The 20,529-nt window shown below is 40.9% G+C and overlaps 2 protein-coding genes across 2 annotated transcripts in view; one reads left to right on the forward strand and one right to left on the reverse strand.

Moving 5' to 3' along the window:
• Positions 1 to 20,150, reverse strand: part of Asah2 (N-acylsphingosine amidohydrolase 2) — a 95,360-nt gene extending 75,210 nt beyond the window's left edge. Inside the window, exon 1 of the mRNA XM_075973830.1 lies at positions 20,023 to 20,150. The gene's annotated coding sequence lies outside the window, so the exon portion shown is untranslated. The remainder of the gene's footprint in view (positions 1 to 20,022) is intronic.
• LOC142851174 (large ribosomal subunit protein eL27-like) lies at positions 3,395 to 3,888 on the forward strand. Its single transcript, XM_075975067.1, has one exon. It carries the CDS (start codon positions 3,433 to 3,435, stop codon positions 3,841 to 3,843), a length of 411 nt encoding a protein of 136 aa, XP_075831182.1. The 5' UTR covers positions 3,395 to 3,432; the 3' UTR covers positions 3,844 to 3,888.
• Positions 20,151 to 20,529: the final 379 nt, after the last annotated feature.

Consider the following 20,529-nt stretch of genomic DNA (forward strand, 5'->3'; position numbering starts at 1 on the left):
GCTGGCAGGCAGGCAGGCTACCTTCATCCTCCCTCTTACTCTTTATTCGGGTTTCTCCAGATTTACTCTCAACCCTGGTGCAACCTGCCTGTCTAAGCCCCTCTTCCCAGCCCACCCCCACCTCTTTGGGATTCAGCCTCTTGGTTTGGATCTAGTTCTTTCTCGCTGCTTCTTTCAGCTTTCTATCCTATCTCCATTCCTTTGTGACTCCCCGGCAACCCACAGAACAGTTCTCCACCAGGGACGCCACATCTGCCACACTTGGCTAAGACCCAGAATCATTCAGTCTCTAGTAGGAACCCCACAGCCACCACATTTGCCTGGGACGCAGAGTGGACAATAACATCCCCAAAACAGAATACCCATCTAACATAAACAAGACCAGATATCCACACCTAGAAACACTCCAAACATTATAACTCAAGACACCTAAATATCACTGCAGAAACAAAAGCATGACCAACCAAGACAATATGCCTCTGCTAGAAGCCATATTGTAATGGGCTCTGAGAAAGACAATTTATCTGAAGTACAAGAGAAGGACTTCAAACTAACAAATACGAATATGTTCAAGGAGTGTATGAATAAATTCCACAATCAAAATAAAGGCAGTTGAATAAAATGATAAAAAGCCGGGCAGTGGTGGCGCATGCCTTTAATCCCAGCACTCGGGAGGCAGAGGCAGGCGGATCTCTGTGAGTTCGAGACCAGCCTGGTCTACAAGAGCTAGTTCCAGGACAGACTCCAAAACCACAGAGAAACCTTGTCTCGAAAAACCAAAAAAAAAAAAACCAAAAAACAAAATAAAATGATAAAAACATGCAAGATGTGAAAGTAGACTTAACAGAGAAACAAAATAACTAAAGAAAATCCAAATGAAGATAAAACTGGAAATGAAAAACATAGGCTGTCAAACCACAAATTGCACAGAGAGATACTGGAGTTTAAAAAATGTGTCATAAATTACTGGGCATGGTGGCTCACACCTTAATACCAGCACTCAGGAGGCAGAGTCAGGGAGATCTCTGTAAATTCAAGGCCAGTCTGATCTATAGAACAAGTTCCAGGACAGCCAGGTCTTTTACATAGAGAAACACTGTGTCTGGGGGTCAGGGAAAAGAGAGTCATAAATCATATGGACCTGACAGACATCTCCAGAACATTACACCCAAACACTAAAGATTATACTTTCTTCTCAGAAGCCAAAGGAACTTTCTCTAATTATTAGGATATAAAGCAAGTCTCAAGGTGTATACAGGTCCTATCTGACTGTTGTGGATTAAAGCTAGACATCAACAACAATTAAAAGAGTAGAAAGTATACAAATTCATGGAAGCTGAACAGTTCACTGTTGAATGAGAATCAGGCCAAAAACAGAAATCAAGAAGCAAATAAAGAACTTCTTATGATTGAATGAAAATGAATACAGAAGATGCCAAACTTAGGGGACACAACGGAGGCAGTTCTAAGAGGAAAGCCGATAGCACAAGTGCCCACATTAAAACAACAACAAAAACCTGGAAAAGCTCATTGATCAGAATGAATGGCACACTTGAGAACTCTAGGAGAGCAACAAGAAATAACAGCCATGCCCCTTGCCCAGGATTACTTGGCTAACATGAAACAAACTCAGTTGTATTTTTGTCAAATATCTGTCTCATTTTGCTTTGTGCATTTTTATGTTATTATTGGCCTTTTGCTTATATTTTACAAGGTAAAAGAGAGAATATGGGGAGGGGCAACTAACATATATGAAAAGTCATATAGACGCCTAATATGATAGATAGTTCCTAAATATAAGCATATATAAAAGGAATTTAAATGGAGACAATGCCCCAACTAGTCATCCTACGCCAACAAGTAAAACCTCCAGTGCCAAGAACAGGTTACATTTTATTGAGTCATTAGCCAAAGGGGTCTCATAGACAAACAACAAACGCCACACTCTCTTGTCAAGACTATTGGCTACTCTCCATAATCTGATGGGTAAGACCCTATTGCTGAAGATGCAATTTATTTATGTCATTGAACATGGAGTATCAAGCTGGTGCCCAACTAGAAGCTCCACCTTTATTGACTAGCGTTCATGGCACTGGAAAGTACTTTGTTTACTACTGGAGGAGAAAAGCTATCAGCTACAAACCTTGTGATCTGCCTGCAAGCCACGCTGGTGCAATAGCGGCACAAACACTGTAGGATTAACCACCATGTGTTTATTGGATTTAAATACTCCAGGGAATAACACCCATGCCAGATACTGTTAGCGTCACTAAAACCTGAGACTACATAGGTTGTTGGCCCTAGGAGAAAAGCTAATACTATCTTCTGCTAAAGGAGCATAGCAAAAAAAAAAAAATGACTCCTAATGGCATATTGCTATACTTATAGATTATAACACTATGTAACCCTCATCAAAGGAGTTTCTTCTTGCAATGGATGGAAAGTAACACAGGCAGTGTGCATTGAGGAATGGCCCTCAATTTGGAGCACTGAGCCCTAAATGGGATGCCTTTAGTAAGCCCTTTCCCTCAAGGCTCAGAGGTCTATGCAGAAGAAGAGAGGGAAAGATTGTAAGAGCTAGGCAGAGGTAGTGGTGACACCAAGAAAATATTGTCTTCCAGACACAATAGGATCAACACACAGATGAACTCACAGAGACTGAGAGCACACACAGGACCTGCACAGGTTCAAACCAGACAGAATCCCAGCACTGAGAAGGTGAAGTAGTCCCAGCCCTAAGCAGCTTTTTGCAATTGATACCTACTAGGAAAGGGAGAATCCATTTTCTCCACTGAAGCGTTTCCGAGTATGTCCACCATATTCCAGGCCAGTCCTCTTGTCCATAAGTTGGCCAATACCAAACAAACTCTGTGTTTTGTTTTTGTTTTTGTTTTTGTTTGAGACTGTGCTTGAGAAATAGTTTCTGGGTAACTAAATGACTTAAGTGGTACAAAGTTTGTTTTGTTTTGATTTCTTTTTGGTGGGGTTTGTTTGTTGTTGTTAGTTCGTTTTGATTTCGTTTTTTGTTGTTTTTTTTTTTAGGAGTTTGGTGGGGTTGTTTTGGAGAAAATGGAAAGAACACAAAGTTGTATAGACAGGAAGGTAGAGAGGATCTGGGAGGAGTTGGAGAAAGAAAGAATATGATCGAATATATTTTATGAAAAACATTTAGACAAAAAATTAATTAACTAATAAAAAGATTGCTATGAGGACTGCATGAGAAATATATGTCAAATGAACTCAGTTCTTAAATACAACCGCTTCAGTCTCACAGAATGAAGGTCTCATTCTTTCTGGACTTTAAAGTCTGGTTCTCAGACTTTCCAAGAGGAAATGTCCCCTTGGTTTAATATATCTGGACCAGATAAGAAACATTAAAGAGGGAAGTGGCCTCCTTTCCTTTCTGCTGGGAACCGGCTGCTCGCTGTCGAAATGGGCAAGTTTATGAAACCCAGGAAAGTGGTGCTCGTCCTGGCTGGACGCTACTGGGGAGGCAAAGTCGTCATCGTGAATAACATTGATGATGGCACCTCAGACTGCCCTTACAGCCATGCCCTGGTGGCTGGAATTGACCACTATCCCCGAAAAGTGACGGCTGCCATGGGCAAGAAGAAAGTCGCTAAGAGATCCAAGATCAAGTCCTTTGTGAAGGTTTATAACTACAACCACCTGATGCCCACAAGGTACTCTGTGGACATCCCCCTGGACAAAACTGTTGTCAACAAGGATGTCTTTAGGGACCCAGTCCTAAAACACAAGGCAAGGAGGGAAGCCAAGGTCAAATTTGAGGAACGATACAAGACAGGGAAGAACAAATGGTTTTTCCAGAAGCTTCGCTTTTAGGTATATTTTTGTTTACATCATTAAAAGTTTAAAAAACAAAAAAAAAAGAAACATTAAAGAACCATGGATGGAAAAAAAATGACATAAAGAAAATTCTCATTGGCTTTCCTCGTCACTAAGGGGATTCTAGTCACAGAGCAGAGTAGTTTCCAGTCACACCCAGGCCCTGTGTACATGACATTGGGAAAATGAACTTTGGCAACTGCCCTTTCACCAGAGAGCACAACAGGAAAGAAAAACAATGTATACGTGCTGGAAGTGAAACCCAGGCCATGTCTTACGTGTCCAAAGCATTATCTCTGCCTTAGAGCTACACTTCCACCCCAACCTGACTAACTCCTTGTACTTCTTGTATTTACACAGGATGGAACAGGTGCCTGGGACGGACTCGGTACCATCTACAAGGCCGCCCACCTCTTAAGCATATATTAGTGGCTTCTTTAGCACAAACTCAGATGTCAAAGCTGCCCTTGGAGTTGGAGGAGGATACATAATTTTTTCATATATTTTTTTGTTTCAATGCAGTATCATCATGAAGATGAATTTGTATGATTCAATTAATAGGTCTACAAGCGTGAACACCTAGGAAGTAGACTGCTGTGGAAAGATGGAAAGATAAGCTGACCATAACTGTTCCTGTCTTCAAAGCCTTAGAGTCATCTTAGAAAAAATAATAAAGTTTTGGCTTGTTGCAATGTTTTGTTAAAAGCTCAAAGTAATTTTTGAATTAAGACTATGTTTTCTCCTGGTGTTTTAAACAACACATCATTTCTCTATCCAAAATTTTCTGCAACAAATACTGCTAGGCAACTGATAAATTTTGAAGCCAAATCTTAAGGAATAAAACTCTTTGATGTACAACATCTGTCAGCTTCTGTGATATAGACTTCAAGCATTGCTGATTTCCAGTAACCAAAAGATAGTTCTCAAAAGTCAGCTCTGAGCAGGTCTGTATAAGAAATGGCTCCAACGAACCATTTTGAGCTGTCTCCAACACGTCCTTGTTGGCAACTCACCTAGAAGCTATCTTTCAAACGCAGTCTCAGAGAACAATATGCCCTTGAAGCCAGAAACACACCGCGGTCCAGGGTTCGAGACTTGATCCCTCTGTGGCTATAGAAGTTATCCAAAGAATGTAGTTGGCTTTGATTTGTACGAAAATTGTGGTGTGAGACTTTTCTTTAAGGCTTCTGCTCTTCCCGGATCAGACCAGCCTGGCAATCAATTAAGAAATGTTGGTAACGATAATAATATAGGTCAAAGATGGTTCCCGGAGATTTGCCAAGGCCCTCGGTGATGTCACTTCTTGGTCGAGTTCCAAGAGCGCCTATCTGATTCTCTGTCAGGAGTACATTATTGACGGTGCCCTCTGTGGCCGCATTGCCTTCCATGTTATTGAAGCTGAATCTATTCATAGATGTGAAGAAGCTACCGCCTTGAAAAACAGGTATAGCTGTTATCAGAGCCAACTTCTAAGAGGAATCTGATACAAAGTCCCCCACGGAGAATGTCAAGACGGCGGAGGAGCATGCATGAAGCATCATGGACATAGAGACCCTTGATGCAGGCAGAGGGGATGTCAGGGATCCTTTCTCTCTCCAGAATATTCCCGCAGATGTAAATGGTGAAATTGGAAATGAATAATTGGTGATATCACACCCATTTCCCCCTGATTCAGTGAAGCTCCTCCTGCCTGTGGGCTAGTCCAGATCAGCTTACATTGTTTCCTTCCTTTCCACACTGGATTGGCTCTGGAGGCTTGCTATCTTCCCCCATCTCTCTCACGTCTTGTGGACAAACAGGTACTTCTGTCTCTGATTAGGAGTGGAGAGACTGGAAAAACCTCATTGCAGAAAGACCTCGGATGACCTGCCAGAGGCAGCTCCTGGAATCTGTTTAACCAGAGGCAAAGTTTCCAAGGCTGCCCCTCATGGGACACTGTTTCCTATGACAGTTTCCTGTGATGAGAAAGGGCCACATCTTTTTGAATCCTTCTAACAAGAAACCACTTCACAGAATTCAGGAAGGAACACAGGGAAAATGTGTGGTAAACCATACAGAAGTTGTCTCTTGCACGCTGAGGCCCCCGACAGTTCGTTGCTTAAGCCACAGCTTTCTCTTAACTTCTGTGTGCTTACCCATACTGATGCTTAACTATTGATGAGTCTGTCTCCAGGAGACAATTTGGCATCCTATTCTCTAGTCTCAGAACCATCCCAGAGGTTAGTATACAGGATCGCATGTCTTCCAAATGAAGCAATTAAAGTTTGAAGGGGTTCAAAAGCTAACAAACTGAAAACATCGGATTTGAATTCCTATCATTTGTATCTTTTCACTCCAACTGCTATGATACATGATGAGGCCTCAAAGGTCCAGGGACAGTGTTGGGTTAAGAAAATGGCCTGGAAGTTGCATCTTGGCGACCCGAGTAAGAAGAGTCCACATAGGAAAGAATAGTTTATTCCCAAGACAGAATGGGGGGAACTTTGAAAATTCACAAAAGAACCACTGGAAAGTGTCAGGGAATAAAAAAGACAGACAGACACACACACACACACACACACACACACACACACACACACACACAATTCTCAGCTCCAGCCTTGCGGCCCTCCTCAAAGCAGACGACACCTCATTCAAGAGGTCAGCACGGCATCCCTGGTGAAGGGAGGGGCTGTACACCCTCCAGATGAGCCCGCTAGAGTCCTCACCATGCACCCTCTAGAGCAGCCCACCAGAGTCCACACGAGTCCCAAATCCAGCTGCTGGCTTGGGTAAGACAGTGATTCCTCGAGCCACAGGTCATCTGTGAAGCGGAATCCCATCTTGTCAGTCCGTATAACTCCGCAGGCAGTGTTCAGGCGCTGGCCGAGAGAAAACCTACTGTTTCAACCTCATCTGCCCTGGAACGTGGAAACGAGAGACAATTCCAGGCCAGGGAACCAGAATTTCACCTGCTACAGCTCCAGGATCAGAGACGAGCCTGGGAGATAGCTGTGGAAAAGGGGGGGGGGGGGTCAGTCCCTGACAAGCCAGAAAGTGCAGGTGCCCAGTGGCTCCTCTAAGGCAGAGAGATGCACTGGGAAAGACTCTCTGCCTTTGGCGTCTGGGAGCAGACCTCGATCCCCTGGGTGGATCAGCCTCGTGAAAATCCGTCTCCACTGCTGGGGAGCACGAACACACCTCCATAACTGCATCTATCTAGCACTGATACCGGCGCTTTTCCACGTGCATTAACCTCAGTGCTGTGGAGGTTACCTCCTCCAGACTCAAAGCACCTGGGAGACACCCTCAGCTAGAGTGCTAGCCACTCCAGGGGATACAATGTGGAGAGTCTCTGGAGGTGTGAGAAACCTGTCTGCAAGGTTTTTAAATTTTTTTGTCCCTTTAAAAACAAAAAAGTTCAAATCTTTCCCATTTCCCTTCCATTTAGTTCTCTTCCATTTATTATTTGCACATTTTCTTAAAATAGTTTATGATTTTATAAGACGTTCCACACTAGTTTTTGCTCTTTCTATTTCACGATCATGGGTGACACATTCGTGGGGATTCACTGTTTTTCAGCGAATGTCTAGTGCCTGTGCACCGTAACACCATTGCTACTATAGGAGTTTGGGTTTTGCTTCTGTTTTTCCCCTCTGAGTAGAGAGCAGGCTCGGAGTGAAGATCCACAGAGAGGTGCTGGAGACATGTCTCACTGGTTACGTGCACTTGTTGCTTTTGCAGAGGATTTGTGCTCGGTTTCCAGTTCTTACCTGGCAGCTCACAACCATCCTTAGCATCACAGTGCCAGAGAATTGGTGCTCTCTTCTGACCTCCACGGGCCCCAGGCATATACATGGTGCACTTACAGACATACAGGCAAAATACTTATATACACAAAATAAAAAGAAAGAAATCTTTAAAAAAAATTAAGACCCACAAAATAAAGCCAGAAGTGATAGCTAAGCCATCAAATTCTGTCATGAAAAAACAGAGAATACTTAAAAGCAAGACATGACAAAACTGTCCAAAAGGTGATACCTCTTCAACTTCTGGGAATTCAAAGATCCCAAAATGGGTAAGATGCCAGCTAGAGATCTCAAATCTTACTAGTAAAACTGATCAATGATCTCAAAGATACAACTGGGTGAATTAATTACAAAACCCAGAGAGTAAGTCCAGCAGCAACAAAGAAAAAAAAGCCCATAAAATGGATTTAAAAGAAAGAAAAGAAAAGGGAAAGAAAGGCTGATAGCATGGGTGGAAAATCAGCAAGGATATGGTAATCCATTTTTCTGAAAGTATCTCTTGACCTCAAAGAGTCTGAAGTTTTGCTGGACCTCTCAGTCAAGTTAATAATATGCAAAACATAAAAAATAGAGAGGCCAAGGCCTTTGGTTAGCATCAGGCAGAAGACTCGGGGGTTTTAAGTGGAGAATTCAAACTTGCGTTTGCTCATGTCAAACTATTCCAAGAGTATATAAGGATATTTTCATATCCTTAATACATTATAAATGCACAGGGAAATGGAGATTTTTGAAAAAGATAGAAATGCTAGAAAAGAAAGACTCAAATATCAAATAATACAGAGGAAAGAAAGACCAGCAAACAACCAAGAAGAAGAGAATCAGCGACAGAAGACAAAGGCAAGGGATTCTACATTCAACTGCCAACCAAAAAGCAAACATGAGCATGACCACAAAGTCTAAGAACTCTGGGATGTGACCAAGAGAACAAATCTCAAAATCTAGTGGGCAGAAGTGACTGACATTAAAAACTAAAGATCGCCGGGCAGTTGTGGCGAATACCTTTAATCCCAGCACTCAGGAGGCAGAAGCAGGCAGATCTCTGTGAGCTCGAGGCCAGCCTGGGCTACAAGAGCTAGTTCCAGAACAGGCTCCAAAGCTACAGAAAAACTGTCTCAAAAAACCAAAATAAAAAAACAAAACAAAACAAACAAACATAAAAAAACTAAAGATGGCTCAGCAAAATTATGGCAGAAATTTCTCAAAACTAGATAAAGGAATGGACATTTAAACATAAGAGAAGAACTTCCTCCACAGTGTGTTATAGACAATACATCAAGAGTACAAAGCAAAGAAGCAATATTAAGATCTCTAAGGGGGGGGTGAAGAGATGGCACAGTGGTTAAGAGCACTGGCTGCTCTTCCAGAGGTCGTGAGTTCAATTCTCAGCAACGACATGGTGGCTCACAACCATCTGTAATGAGATCTGGTCCCCTCTTCTGGCATGGAGGCAGAATGTTGTATACATAAGAAATAAATCTTTAAAAAAGAAAGATCTCTAAGGGGAAAACACTAAGTTGCCCACAATTGTGAACAGAATAACACCAGCTTTCACACTAGCAAGCCTGAAAGCTCTGAAAGCCAGGAAACCGTGGAGTGATCTATCCCTGAAAGCCAGGCAACCATGGTGTGATATATCTCTAAAAGCCAGGAAACCATGGAGTGCTATATCCCTGAAAGCCAGGCAACCATGGTGTGATATATTTCTAAAAGCCAGAAAACCATGGAGTGCTATAACCCTGAAAGCATACAACTCCAACCAAAATGTCACCTCTAGCAAAGCTATCTCTTGAATAGCTGGAGAAATAAGGATATTCCAAGACAAGCACACACGAAGGCAGTTCATAACTACCAATGCACAGCTGCTGAAGACAGTTAAAAGAATTCTACATAGGGAACGGGAAGAAAGATGGAATGATGAGAGCAATAGAAAGAATGAACTTTATGAGAGGAATGTGCAGCAAAGGAAAGCTAGATATTAATTAATCGTGTGTAACCTAGTAAACTATAAAACTCCCTAATACTAACCGGGACAGAAGAAATAAACAAGGCTACAAAGTGGGATCAGCATTCGGGAACATATGCTGTTCTTCCAGAGGACCATGGTTTGATTCCCAGCACCCACATGGCAGCTTACAACCATCTGTAACTCTAGTCTCATGGGAACCAATGCTGTGGAACAATCCTTTTATACACTATTAATAAGTATTGCTCTCATTGCTTAATAAAAAGCTGAAAGCCCAGTAGCTGAAAAAGAAGTATGGGCAGAACAGTCAGACACAGAGGACTCTGGGAAGAAGGAGGAGGAGTCAGGGGAGACACACCCAGCCAGCTGCCAGACAAGGACGTGTAGAAAATGAGATAGCAAAACTGGTGATTTGAGGCACAGCAAAGCATAAATAGAAATATGGGTAATTTAAGTATGAGTTAGCTAGTAACAAGCCTGTGCTCTTGATGGAGCACTTATGAGTAATGTAAAGTCTCTGTGTGGTAATTTGGAAGCAGCTGCCAGGACAGAACCCAGGTGGTCAGGACAGGAAAACTTTCAACTACAAACCAATGCCGTCTTCTGAACTTTGAGGGTTCCAGGCACGCATGTGGTACACATACATACATGTAAGCAAAACACTTACATACCTAAGTAAAGCTAATAAACCTTCAAAAGTGAAAACAATCCAGCCAACCAGAAAATAACAAATACAATTACTGGAATTAGTGAGCACAGCAGTTAATACAATTGCCTTTACTGTAGTTGCCTCAAATCACCAGTAAAGAAACACAAACCAGCTGACTGGATTAAAAATCAAGACCAACTGTGCATTGCCTACAGAAAAAAACCACACCTCGTTGGTAAAGCCATCCAGAGGCTGACAGTCAGTCTTTCAAGCTAGTGGAAGCTGAAAACAAGCCGGTGTGGTAATTCTGACACTTAATAGTGAAGATTTCAAATTGAAATTAGTCAGACAAGATGATGAAAGCTACTACCTGTTAATAAAGAAAAAATCATCAAGAAAGAAATAACAGCTGCAAATATATATATGCGCTGAATGGTGGAGCTACCAATTCCATAACAAAATATGGTTGAGCATAAAATGTTTGATTGATACAGCAACTGTGGGTGATGTCAATAAATAGGTCATCCAAACAACAACAACTACTTCAACAAAGGACACCTCTGAGTTAAAGCATACCATAGATCAAGTTGACTTAATAGCTAGATCCCAAGTATTCCACCCAAGAGATGTGGAATTACACATTTTCCCCCAGTAGACTGTAGAACATTCTCTAAAATAGAACACACTAGGTAATCAAATCTTAATACATACAACATAATCAAAATAATTTTAGCAACTTAATAGTGACATAGAATTAGAAATAAATAGCAAGAGAAACCACAGAAAGTTTACAAATACTTGGAGAATGAAAAATATATTATTGAATGACCACTAGCTCAGCAAAATCAGAAAAGGGGATTTTTTTTTTTTTAGATTTTTCGAGACAGGGTTTCTCTGTAGCTTTTGGTTCCTGTCCTGGAACTAGCTCTTGTAGACCAGGCTGGCCTCGAACTCACAGAGATCCGCCTGCCTCTGCCTCCCGAGTGCTGGGATTAAAGGCGTGCACCACCACCGCCCGGCCAGAAAAGGGGATTTTAAGTGTGCTGTGGTATAACCCTCTTGTATGCTGTAAATATGTTTCATTCCCATTGGTTAATAAAATAGCTGATTTGACCTAAAGCAAGGCAGGATAGAAGCAGGAGGGAAATACAATCAGAGACAGAGAGAAGGGCAGAATCAGAGAGACACCAGCCAGTGCTAGCTTCTGCCAGAGGAGCAAGATGTATGTATTAGAGCACAGATAAAGTCATGAGATACATAATAAAACATAGATTAATAGAAATGGGTTAATTTAAGTTGTAAGAGATAGTAATAAGCCTAAAACACCTGATTGGTCTAATAAAGAGATGAACAGTTAATAGCATAGCAAGAGAAAGGATAGGAAGGGTTGGCATACAGAGCAAATAAACAGACTTGCTTAAGAAAGAAAAATATGGGTATAGACAGTCACAGAAAGAAAGAAATAGTTAAAAAATAAAACAAGGTCTTTAAAGAGACAGTAAACATAATATTTTAAAAAGCCATGTAAAGATACACAGGGAGTCTGAATCCTATGAAGTATTGTTTTGATTTTGAATTTTTTGAATGCTAATCAAGAAAACAGCAGATGCTAAGAGATATGGGATTGAAAGAGGGACTGATAAGATAAACCAGCCTAGATCTTTTAAGAATGCCTTAACTTCAAATGGAAGTCAAAAAAATACATTTGTCAAATGGAAGTTAAAAAAGAGGTTTTGCTTTTGTTTCTATAGGAAAACAAGAGGCTGTGGTTTCCGTCGAGGTTAATATGGATCAGGTTTGACCAAGAGAGACCTCCTGAAACTTGACAGGTGATATGTATCTTCAAAGGTTACCACTGGTCTTCCCAGGACTTGGCCAATATCTCAAATTTCTCAGAGACCCCTCTAAAGACACCTTCACCCACAGTCAACAGGAAGCAGTCTAGAAAAAACAATGTCCCCCTTCCCAAGAGTTTGGTTGTGGGAGGCTTTTGGTTAGTTGTTGGGTAATGAATGTTTGTTATATTTAGGGAAATATAGAAATATAGGATAAAAAGACAACTATTAATCTCAGATATTTTGCATTAACATGGATTTTGGTATATTGATACAAATTTAAAGTTATTTTTGCTACACTGTATATATGTTTCTAGTCTTGTTTAGGGTATTGTACCTACATGGCTCATTTAAAAATGTAAAGTTCTAGTTTTCAAAATCTATTATTATAAACTATTTAGGATAATCAAGAAACATAGGTTAGTAATTAGTCATCTATAACAATCGAACTTGTAGATGTTAGGCATGTTTTCAAGATCATACAGAGATATTTTGAAGTATAAAATACATACTTCAAAGATATACAGAATATGGAATTTAAAATGTTTTGTTAACTTAGGGCTTTTCATGACAATGAGACACATCTGCTACTGGCAGCACCAATTTACTTCAAAAAGGATGATGGACTGAAGAAGGACGTTAAGAAAGAAATCCCACACTAGCTCAGAATTGAGTATAATAAAAGGTTATTTATTTAGGAGTAGACGCACATCCCAATCCTCTGCTGGAACAGGGAACAGCAACCAAATCCGGCAGCCAGAAAGAGGCCAGATGCGCATATTACATGGGCATATATAGTCTAAGAGGCCATGCCCAAGTTGGGGAGTAACTTAAAGGCTACTGGTGATAGGAATTCCTACAGCACCTCCCCCTTTTGTTTAAATAAGAAAGTTCTAAGCCTAATACAAAGTTATATACAATTAGAACAAATATCAGGTATAAAAATTAGAATTACAACCAGCATAAATAATATCAAGCAAACAAATGTTTCAATAATTATCCTATCCTAGTGAGTTTAAGTCTTGTATAATAAATAACTTGGCCAAGTCATGAGAAGAAATAACTACAAGTATCTAGTCTTCAACCCCAATGAAGACCCAAGAAGGGAAACAATATTACTTGAATAAGCAGGAAGTGCAATCAAGCAACTTCCAAAATGTGCAACAAATGACAGAGGTGACTGGCTACCTGGGCAATCACCCAAAGTCTCCTTTGCGATGTTGGAACAACCAACTTTGGCTAAGGCCTAGAGTAATGAACAGACCATTTTCAAAGGCAGGAAATTTTTCAAAACCATCTTACCCTGCCTTGGCAAGATTTGTCAGTCTTTTTTCTTGTATCCTGCTTGTCCTGCCCAGACAGTGCATTTTATCAGTGGTCGATGCATGAGCAGTTCCTTGCCCAAAGGCCAGTTTTGCCAAGAAGAAAATAAGCTCCAAGTGGAGTGTCTTCAGTGTTCAACATTCTCTCTCAGGAATAGACCAGTGCTGCCAGGAGCAATTATGTCTCACTTCAAGAGAACCCTAAGTTATTTAAATACCATATTCCACAGCTCTTTGAAGTGGTTGAAGATTACCTATCTCTGCAGAATACAATCTCTAGTATTAGCAAAAAAAAAAGTTACTAAAAGTTTCAATGGTAATTTTGTCTGCCATTATATAACTGATTTATTGATTTATTAATTACCTGTTATGAATTCTGGTAAATTGTTTTAGGCATAATAATCTTTATTGTCCAGCAGGTGTCATGGTTGCAGAGTCACAACTAGAGGTGCAACCTGGTGCCATGAACTCTCCTGAACTGCTTAGGTTTCCCCTCCTTGGTGCTGGCTAAATACTGAGAAATATGCTTTGCTTGACAAATTAAAAACAATTCAATGAATTTTATACATGGAACAAGAAGCCCAGAACTTAGGAGCCAGGAGTATAACCCGGAAGTTGCTCAAGTCTCCACACAACAGGGAATGTGGCAGTGGGGGTGGGAGGAGGCATGCATGCACTTGGGAAATTTCCAAGCCACTGCACACAGCTCCCAGTTAGCTCTGCTGTGTGTGTGGTGGTGGGGGGGAGGGTTTACAAAAAAAACATTTAGTAGGTCAAGGCAAGTCAAGTGGATGGGGTGGGAGACTTATTGCATTGTGGACCATTTAGGCCTTTAAGCTGATCCACCCAGTAGGTGTGGCGCCAGATGAAGAAGGATGCTAAAAAAGAAATCCCACACCAACTCAGAATCGAGTATAATAAAAGGTTATTTATTTAGGGGTACACTCACAGATCACAATCCTCTGCTGGAACGGGGAACAGCAACTAAATCCCACAGTCAGAAAAGAGGCCAGACACACACATTACATGGGCATATATAGTATAAGAGGCCATACCCAAGTGGGCGAGTAACTTAAAGGCTACTGGCAGTAGAAATTCCTACAGCCAAGAGCATCAAAGAAACTCGATAGGAGTTTACTTTTATTGTCGCAAGGCTAGTCATTTGGTCAAGAAATTGCTTTTGCTTTGAGTACTTGACTGTGTGCAGTAAACAGAGACTGCATTTTCATTTTCCAACCACACAGAATAATTACACAGAAACTATATTAATTATAATACTGTTTGGCCAATGGCTCAGGCATATTTCTAGTTAGCTCTTATATTTTTTTTTTTTTATTTTTTGAGACAGGGTTTCTCCGTAGCTTTTGGTTCCTGTCCTGGAACTAGCTCTTGTAGACCAGGCTGGCCTCGAACTCACAGAGATCCGCCTGCCTCTGCCTCCCGAGTGCTGGGATTAAAGGCGTGCGCCACCACCGCCCGGCTTAGCTCTTATATCTTAAATTAGCCCATTTCTATTCATCGCTACAAGGCTGTGGCTTACCATAAGGTTCTGTCATCTTTTTCCTTTAGCAGCTACTTGGCATCTCCCTGACTCCAACTTCTTTTCTCCTCTATCTCTACTTGGATTTTCTGCCTGGTTATATTCTGCCCTGACATAGGCCAAAGCAGCTTCTTTATTAAGCAATGGTAATAAAACACAATCCCAGCATACAGTGTGTTGTGCAGACTAGACAGAGAGGACACACAGGAAAGTACTGCTGAACTTTGACAAAACAAGGCAGAACAGTCCTTTGAGATTCCTGTTTCACAGAAGAGTCTGTCAGACATTCTGCAGGACACAGAAGAAAGTGACTGACGAACTTTTCCAATACAAGGCAGGATGGTCCTTCAAATTTCCTGGCTCACTGAAAAGTCTGACAGACACTCTAGGTCTGTAGGATGAAGATAGATGCCCCAGCACTGCAGAGGAACTTTGGGTGACTGTCCAGGCAGCCAATGTCTCTGTTGTTAGGTAGTATTACATCCTTCTGGGTCTTTGATGGAGTTAAAGACTAAATAGAGTTTCAGTTTTCCTTAGAAAGTAAATTAGGTATAAAACTTTGGCGTCACTAAGATGGAATGGATAGTGGAGTGTTTTCTCTGAATTTGCAAAATGCAAATGGACTGAATATTGTAGATTAACTCTTACCTGATAATTGTTTTGTTGTATGTAGTTTTACAGTGTTAAAGTCAAAACCTTTCATTTTTATTTAGACAAAAGGGGAAATATGAAATATTATTTTAAGATGTGTTCCATTTGTTTATGCTGTGGAACATTTTTTAATGATGCAAAGGTGAATTGTATTCTTTTATGTTGCATTTGTTTAATTCTGTGAAGCTGTGTTACTGTGCCTGTCTAAAACACCTGATTAGTCTAATAAAGAACTGAATGATCAATAGCACAGCAGGAGAAAGGATAGGTGGGGCTGGCAGCCAGAGAGATTAAATAAGAGGAGAAATCTGAGAGGAAAGAGGAACAAGAGAACAAGGAGAGGAGGAAATCAGGGGCCAGCTACCCAGCTACACAGCAAGCCACAGAGTAAGAGAAGTAAGATATACAGAAGTAAGAAAAGGAAAAAACCCAGATTCAAAAGGTAGACAAGATAATTTAACTTAAGAAAAGCTGACTATAAATAAGCCAAACTAGGCCAGGTATTCATAAGAAAGAATAAGCCTTCATGTGTGATTTTTTGGGGGGAGGGGGAACAGGGGGAAGGCCCCCAAAAGTGATAAAAGATTAAAAACAACAAGTATAATCAAATAAAGCACAATTTCTCAGAACTTTTGAGATATAAGTAAGGCAGTTCTAAGAGGTAAATTTATAGCTTTTAGTGCTTAAATTAAACAACAACAACAACAGAGATGTCTCAAATAAATAACCAATGATGAACCTCAAGGTTTTAGAAGACCAAAAGCTATCCAAACCCAAAGATCAGTAGAAGGCTAAAAATAAAAAAAGATGAGGACTAACCCAAAGAAAGAACAGCATGTTGAATCAATTAAACACAAAATTGACTCTTTGAAAAAAATAAATAAGACTGAGAAACTAGCCAAGGATAAAAGTTCCAGAATAATAAAATTAGAGATGAAAGAGAGTGGTGTTACAATAAAGTCCAAAGAAATCAGCAGCTCATCAGGGGATTCTTTGAAAATACAGTTCTCAAAACTGGACAGTTTAGAAAAAAATGATAAAATCCCTATATACACATAATCTGCTGAAATTAAATCAAAAAGATATCAGCAACTTAAACAGTTCCATAACCAACAAGAGTAAGACAGTAATAAAATTATCTCCCCATGAAGAAAAGCCCTGTACCAGAGGGACTTATTGGTGAATTCTGTCAACTCGTTCGATGAAGACTTAGCACCATCCACTCTTCAAACTGCTCCTTGATAGAACAGAGAGAGCATTAACAAACTCATTTTGTGAAGCCAGTGTTGTCCTAACACCCAAAGTAGATAAAGGCACAGATACAAACAGAAGACTGTTTACCAGTTCTTCTCATGAGCACAGATGAATAAACGATTTGCAGGCCTGAAGATACATTCCAGTGATTAAGAGCATATACTGCTCTTCCAGAGTACCTGAGATTGGTTCTTAGCACCCCAGCCAGGTGGCTCACAAGTACCTGGAATTCCAGCTCCAGAGGATCTGATGCTCTCTATTAGTCCCCAAATACACCAGCTCTCATGTGCCCATACCTGCACAAAAAGACATACGCATACACACAATAAAGATAAAATTATCAGGAGCATCTACCACAAGCTATTGTGAACCATGGCACAATTACAGCTTATAGCAATTGATAATTCAGATGTCAACCCACCTGAGAATTTATTCTCAGATGGGGAACACTGGCCTGCAAAGCCAGCAAGGCCACTGACTCTGAAAACTGTTACTTTCACCTGTAATTTCACTTGTGCAACAGCAGCTATGATATCCCCGCATTACCATGTGTTTTCATGTAGTGTGTACATGTCATCTCATGATTACATCTCAATCTTATTGGCACACATATTTGTTCATGGTCAAAAGGATGACGCCTCTCTATTGCGAAACTTAGAAACTCTATCATTAGCCTTACTGACAGAGCAAGTTGGCCAGACACACATCCTTCTGGACAGATCACAAACGGAACTTTTACAGATCTTACTTATGAAATTGCAACTGTCTGCCTTGTACAACCTAAGCCTTCAGATGATTTATAATAAACTAGGGTGGTATTGCAGGTGTGTGTCCTTGTTCTTAGTCCGTCAAGAAATCAATAGCACCTAACTGACTAACCATGTCCAGGTATTATTAATCACACTTACAAAATGTAAAATAATGCATGTATTCTTTGCCTTTTCCTTAGATCTCTCAATGGGTTAGTTTTCTCCCTTTGTAACCTGTGGTGGCCCCTTTAAAAGATGACCAGGACCTCCTCACACTGGAGCTGCAGTTAGCTACAAAGTAGCTGATACGTTTTACTACTTATCTTCAAAGACTGTCTGTGTCCCTGAGAATTTTCCTTGTAGTTTTTTATATTACTAACAAGTTGCTAATGAATGGACACACACACACATACACACACATTTGGGAATTTGTTACAGCAGAAGAACTAGATTGAGAAGAAATGAAATGAAGAAGGAGAAGAAGAAAGAGCACATGCATAGAAAGAATGTGTGAGAGACGATTCCTTCCTATAGCCATCAGACTTTAGTTCCTGCGCTTATTGTGGCTTCTCTTTTTGAACCCTAAGTGAAAGCCTTTAAGGCTTGAAGGTTTTAAATGTAAAATAAATCTTTAAAAAGCAAAAATATTTGTCAAAAGTGTACATGAATACGTTAAGATAATATATCATAATTAAGTTTGTTCTATCTCAGGGATTCGATGTTGATTCAACATATGAAAAACAATAAACACAATATCCAAAAGGCTTAAGGATAGAAAGTACACAATCATCTGAAGAGATGCAGAAACAGCTTTTGACAAACTTCAACGTCCCTTCATAGAAAATAATCTCTGAATATGTACGAATATAAGGAACATATCTCCACTTAAAGACTATACATGACAAACAAGTAGCTAACATTATACTAAATAAGGAAAAACGGTTTCCTAAGGTCAAAAGCAAGACAAGGGTTCTCTCTCTCTCTCTCTCTCTCTCTCTCTCTCTCTCTCTCTCTCTCTCTCTCTCTCTCTCTCTGTGTGTGTGTGTGTGTGTGTGTGTGTGTGTGTTCTTATTCAATATGGTGTCCAAGCTGAGGTAAATTTTCAGAAAAGGTATCAAATGGAAGTTAGAGATCTGGACAATGGTTCTCTTGGGTTCTTACTACACTACCTATTCCTGGAAGCTTGCAAACGTCTTCACCTTCGGCATAGCGCTTCTACATTGTATCTTCATGGTCCTCTTTTCCCCAAATTGCCTCTGAGCTCTCCCATGTTTCCTTGGCTCAGCAACCACTAGTCTTCAGAACCCAGGCTCTACAGCCCTTCCTTTCGGCACCTGTCTTTCACTTTAGCAAATATCCATGACTTCAGGCAACGTGATCTGATCGAGACATTAAACCGAGCTCCGTGGCAGTCTCTCAGAGTACATGTGGCTTGCCCAAGTTTTACAACAGCGTTTGAATTTTTCAGAGAAATCTTAGTTATCAAAGGAATGCCTAGGTTAAAATACAGATGAACAGAACCTACCAACACTTAGAAGAGAACATTCTGGGTAATGCCAAAGCATTTGAATTTTGGTTTTGCTCACCGTGCTGGCTAAGGGGCAACTCAGTTTCATCTGGAGGTAGCGCTGACTGGGAAAAAGTGTTTTTAGCTTGTGGCTGATACTGCAGTGCTGAAATGTAGAGAGAGAGAGAGAACTCCTTGGGCACAGCCTGTATTCCTTGAAATATATTCCATCAAATTAAAATTTTTGAAGGCATTTCTAGTCTATTTTGAGTTTCCGATACGGTTTTCACTAACAAAAAGGCAGGCTTGTGAAGTAATAGCGATGCCCACATGAGCAGTACAGCTGTCTGAGGAGACAACCAGGCTTCCTGAAGGTTGCTTCAGGTCACACTGCATACACAAGGGAATAAAGTAGCCAGCCAGGGAGAAAGAGTCATAGCTAAGGTGATGCCTCCCTCATTCGGGCTTGTGATGAATTTGTAAAAGTTGCTCCCTGAGTCTGAGGTTTTAAATCTTGCCTCCCAAAACGGGGCAGAAAAAAAACGGATTTCTGCCCCCTGGCTCCACTCATACGACAGAAAACTTCACCTCTGTGCCTCGGGGTAGCAATTTACAGGATATATAGCAAAAGTGTCTTTTGAATCTCACTGCAATCATGACATTCAAATGACCTGATCATGCAGCACTGGAATTCAGATCAGTTTAAAGACAGTTCACGGATGCAAAGATGAAGCTTAAATGAGGATGGACCATCCGCGGGCACTCACCATGCACCCGGGGCTCTTATTTTCATGATAGAAAGCAGGCTAATAGACAACCGCTCTTTCTCAAGGGGACCTTGTTTGCAAACATGAACAATCACTGCTTTGTTCTCTGGAGGGAAAACAATACAGCATCAATCAAAGCAAAGCCACATACCCCGACTCGCTGCTGCAGCTGCTCGGCATTCCCTGCAAGCCAGAAAGCCTTCCGGGACGCTTGGGTATCCTCTGCCTTGGCTCTCCTGAACACCCGCTGCAGGTTAACTCTTGGAGGCTGGATGCTCTAAACCCAGAAAGCCAAGGCTCTCTAATTTAACCACTTGCGCGCTGACTCCGCCAGCAGGCACCAGGCACACTGCTGAGCCTGCTGATGGTTCAACCCTTGCACCATCAGTACTTGGAAGGGAACTCTCAGACGAGCAGTTCTCTACCTGTGGGTTGTGACCCTTTTGTGTGTGGGGGGGGGAGGGGTCGAATGACCCTAGGGGTCATCTCAGACCATTGGACATTTGCATTACAATCCATAACAGTGGCAAAATTATAGTTATGAAGTAGCAACAAAGCAATTATAATTTTATGTTTGGGGTCACAACGAGGAACTGTATTAAAGGGTCGCAGCGTTAGGAAAGTTGAGAACCACTGATATAGTTTGACCTGCTTGTCT

The sequence above is a fragment of the Microtus pennsylvanicus genome, chromosome 5 (genome assembly GCF_037038515.1).
Source record: "Microtus pennsylvanicus isolate mMicPen1 chromosome 5, mMicPen1.hap1, whole genome shotgun sequence".
NCBI lineage: Eukaryota > Metazoa > Chordata > Mammalia > Rodentia > Cricetidae > Microtus > Microtus pennsylvanicus.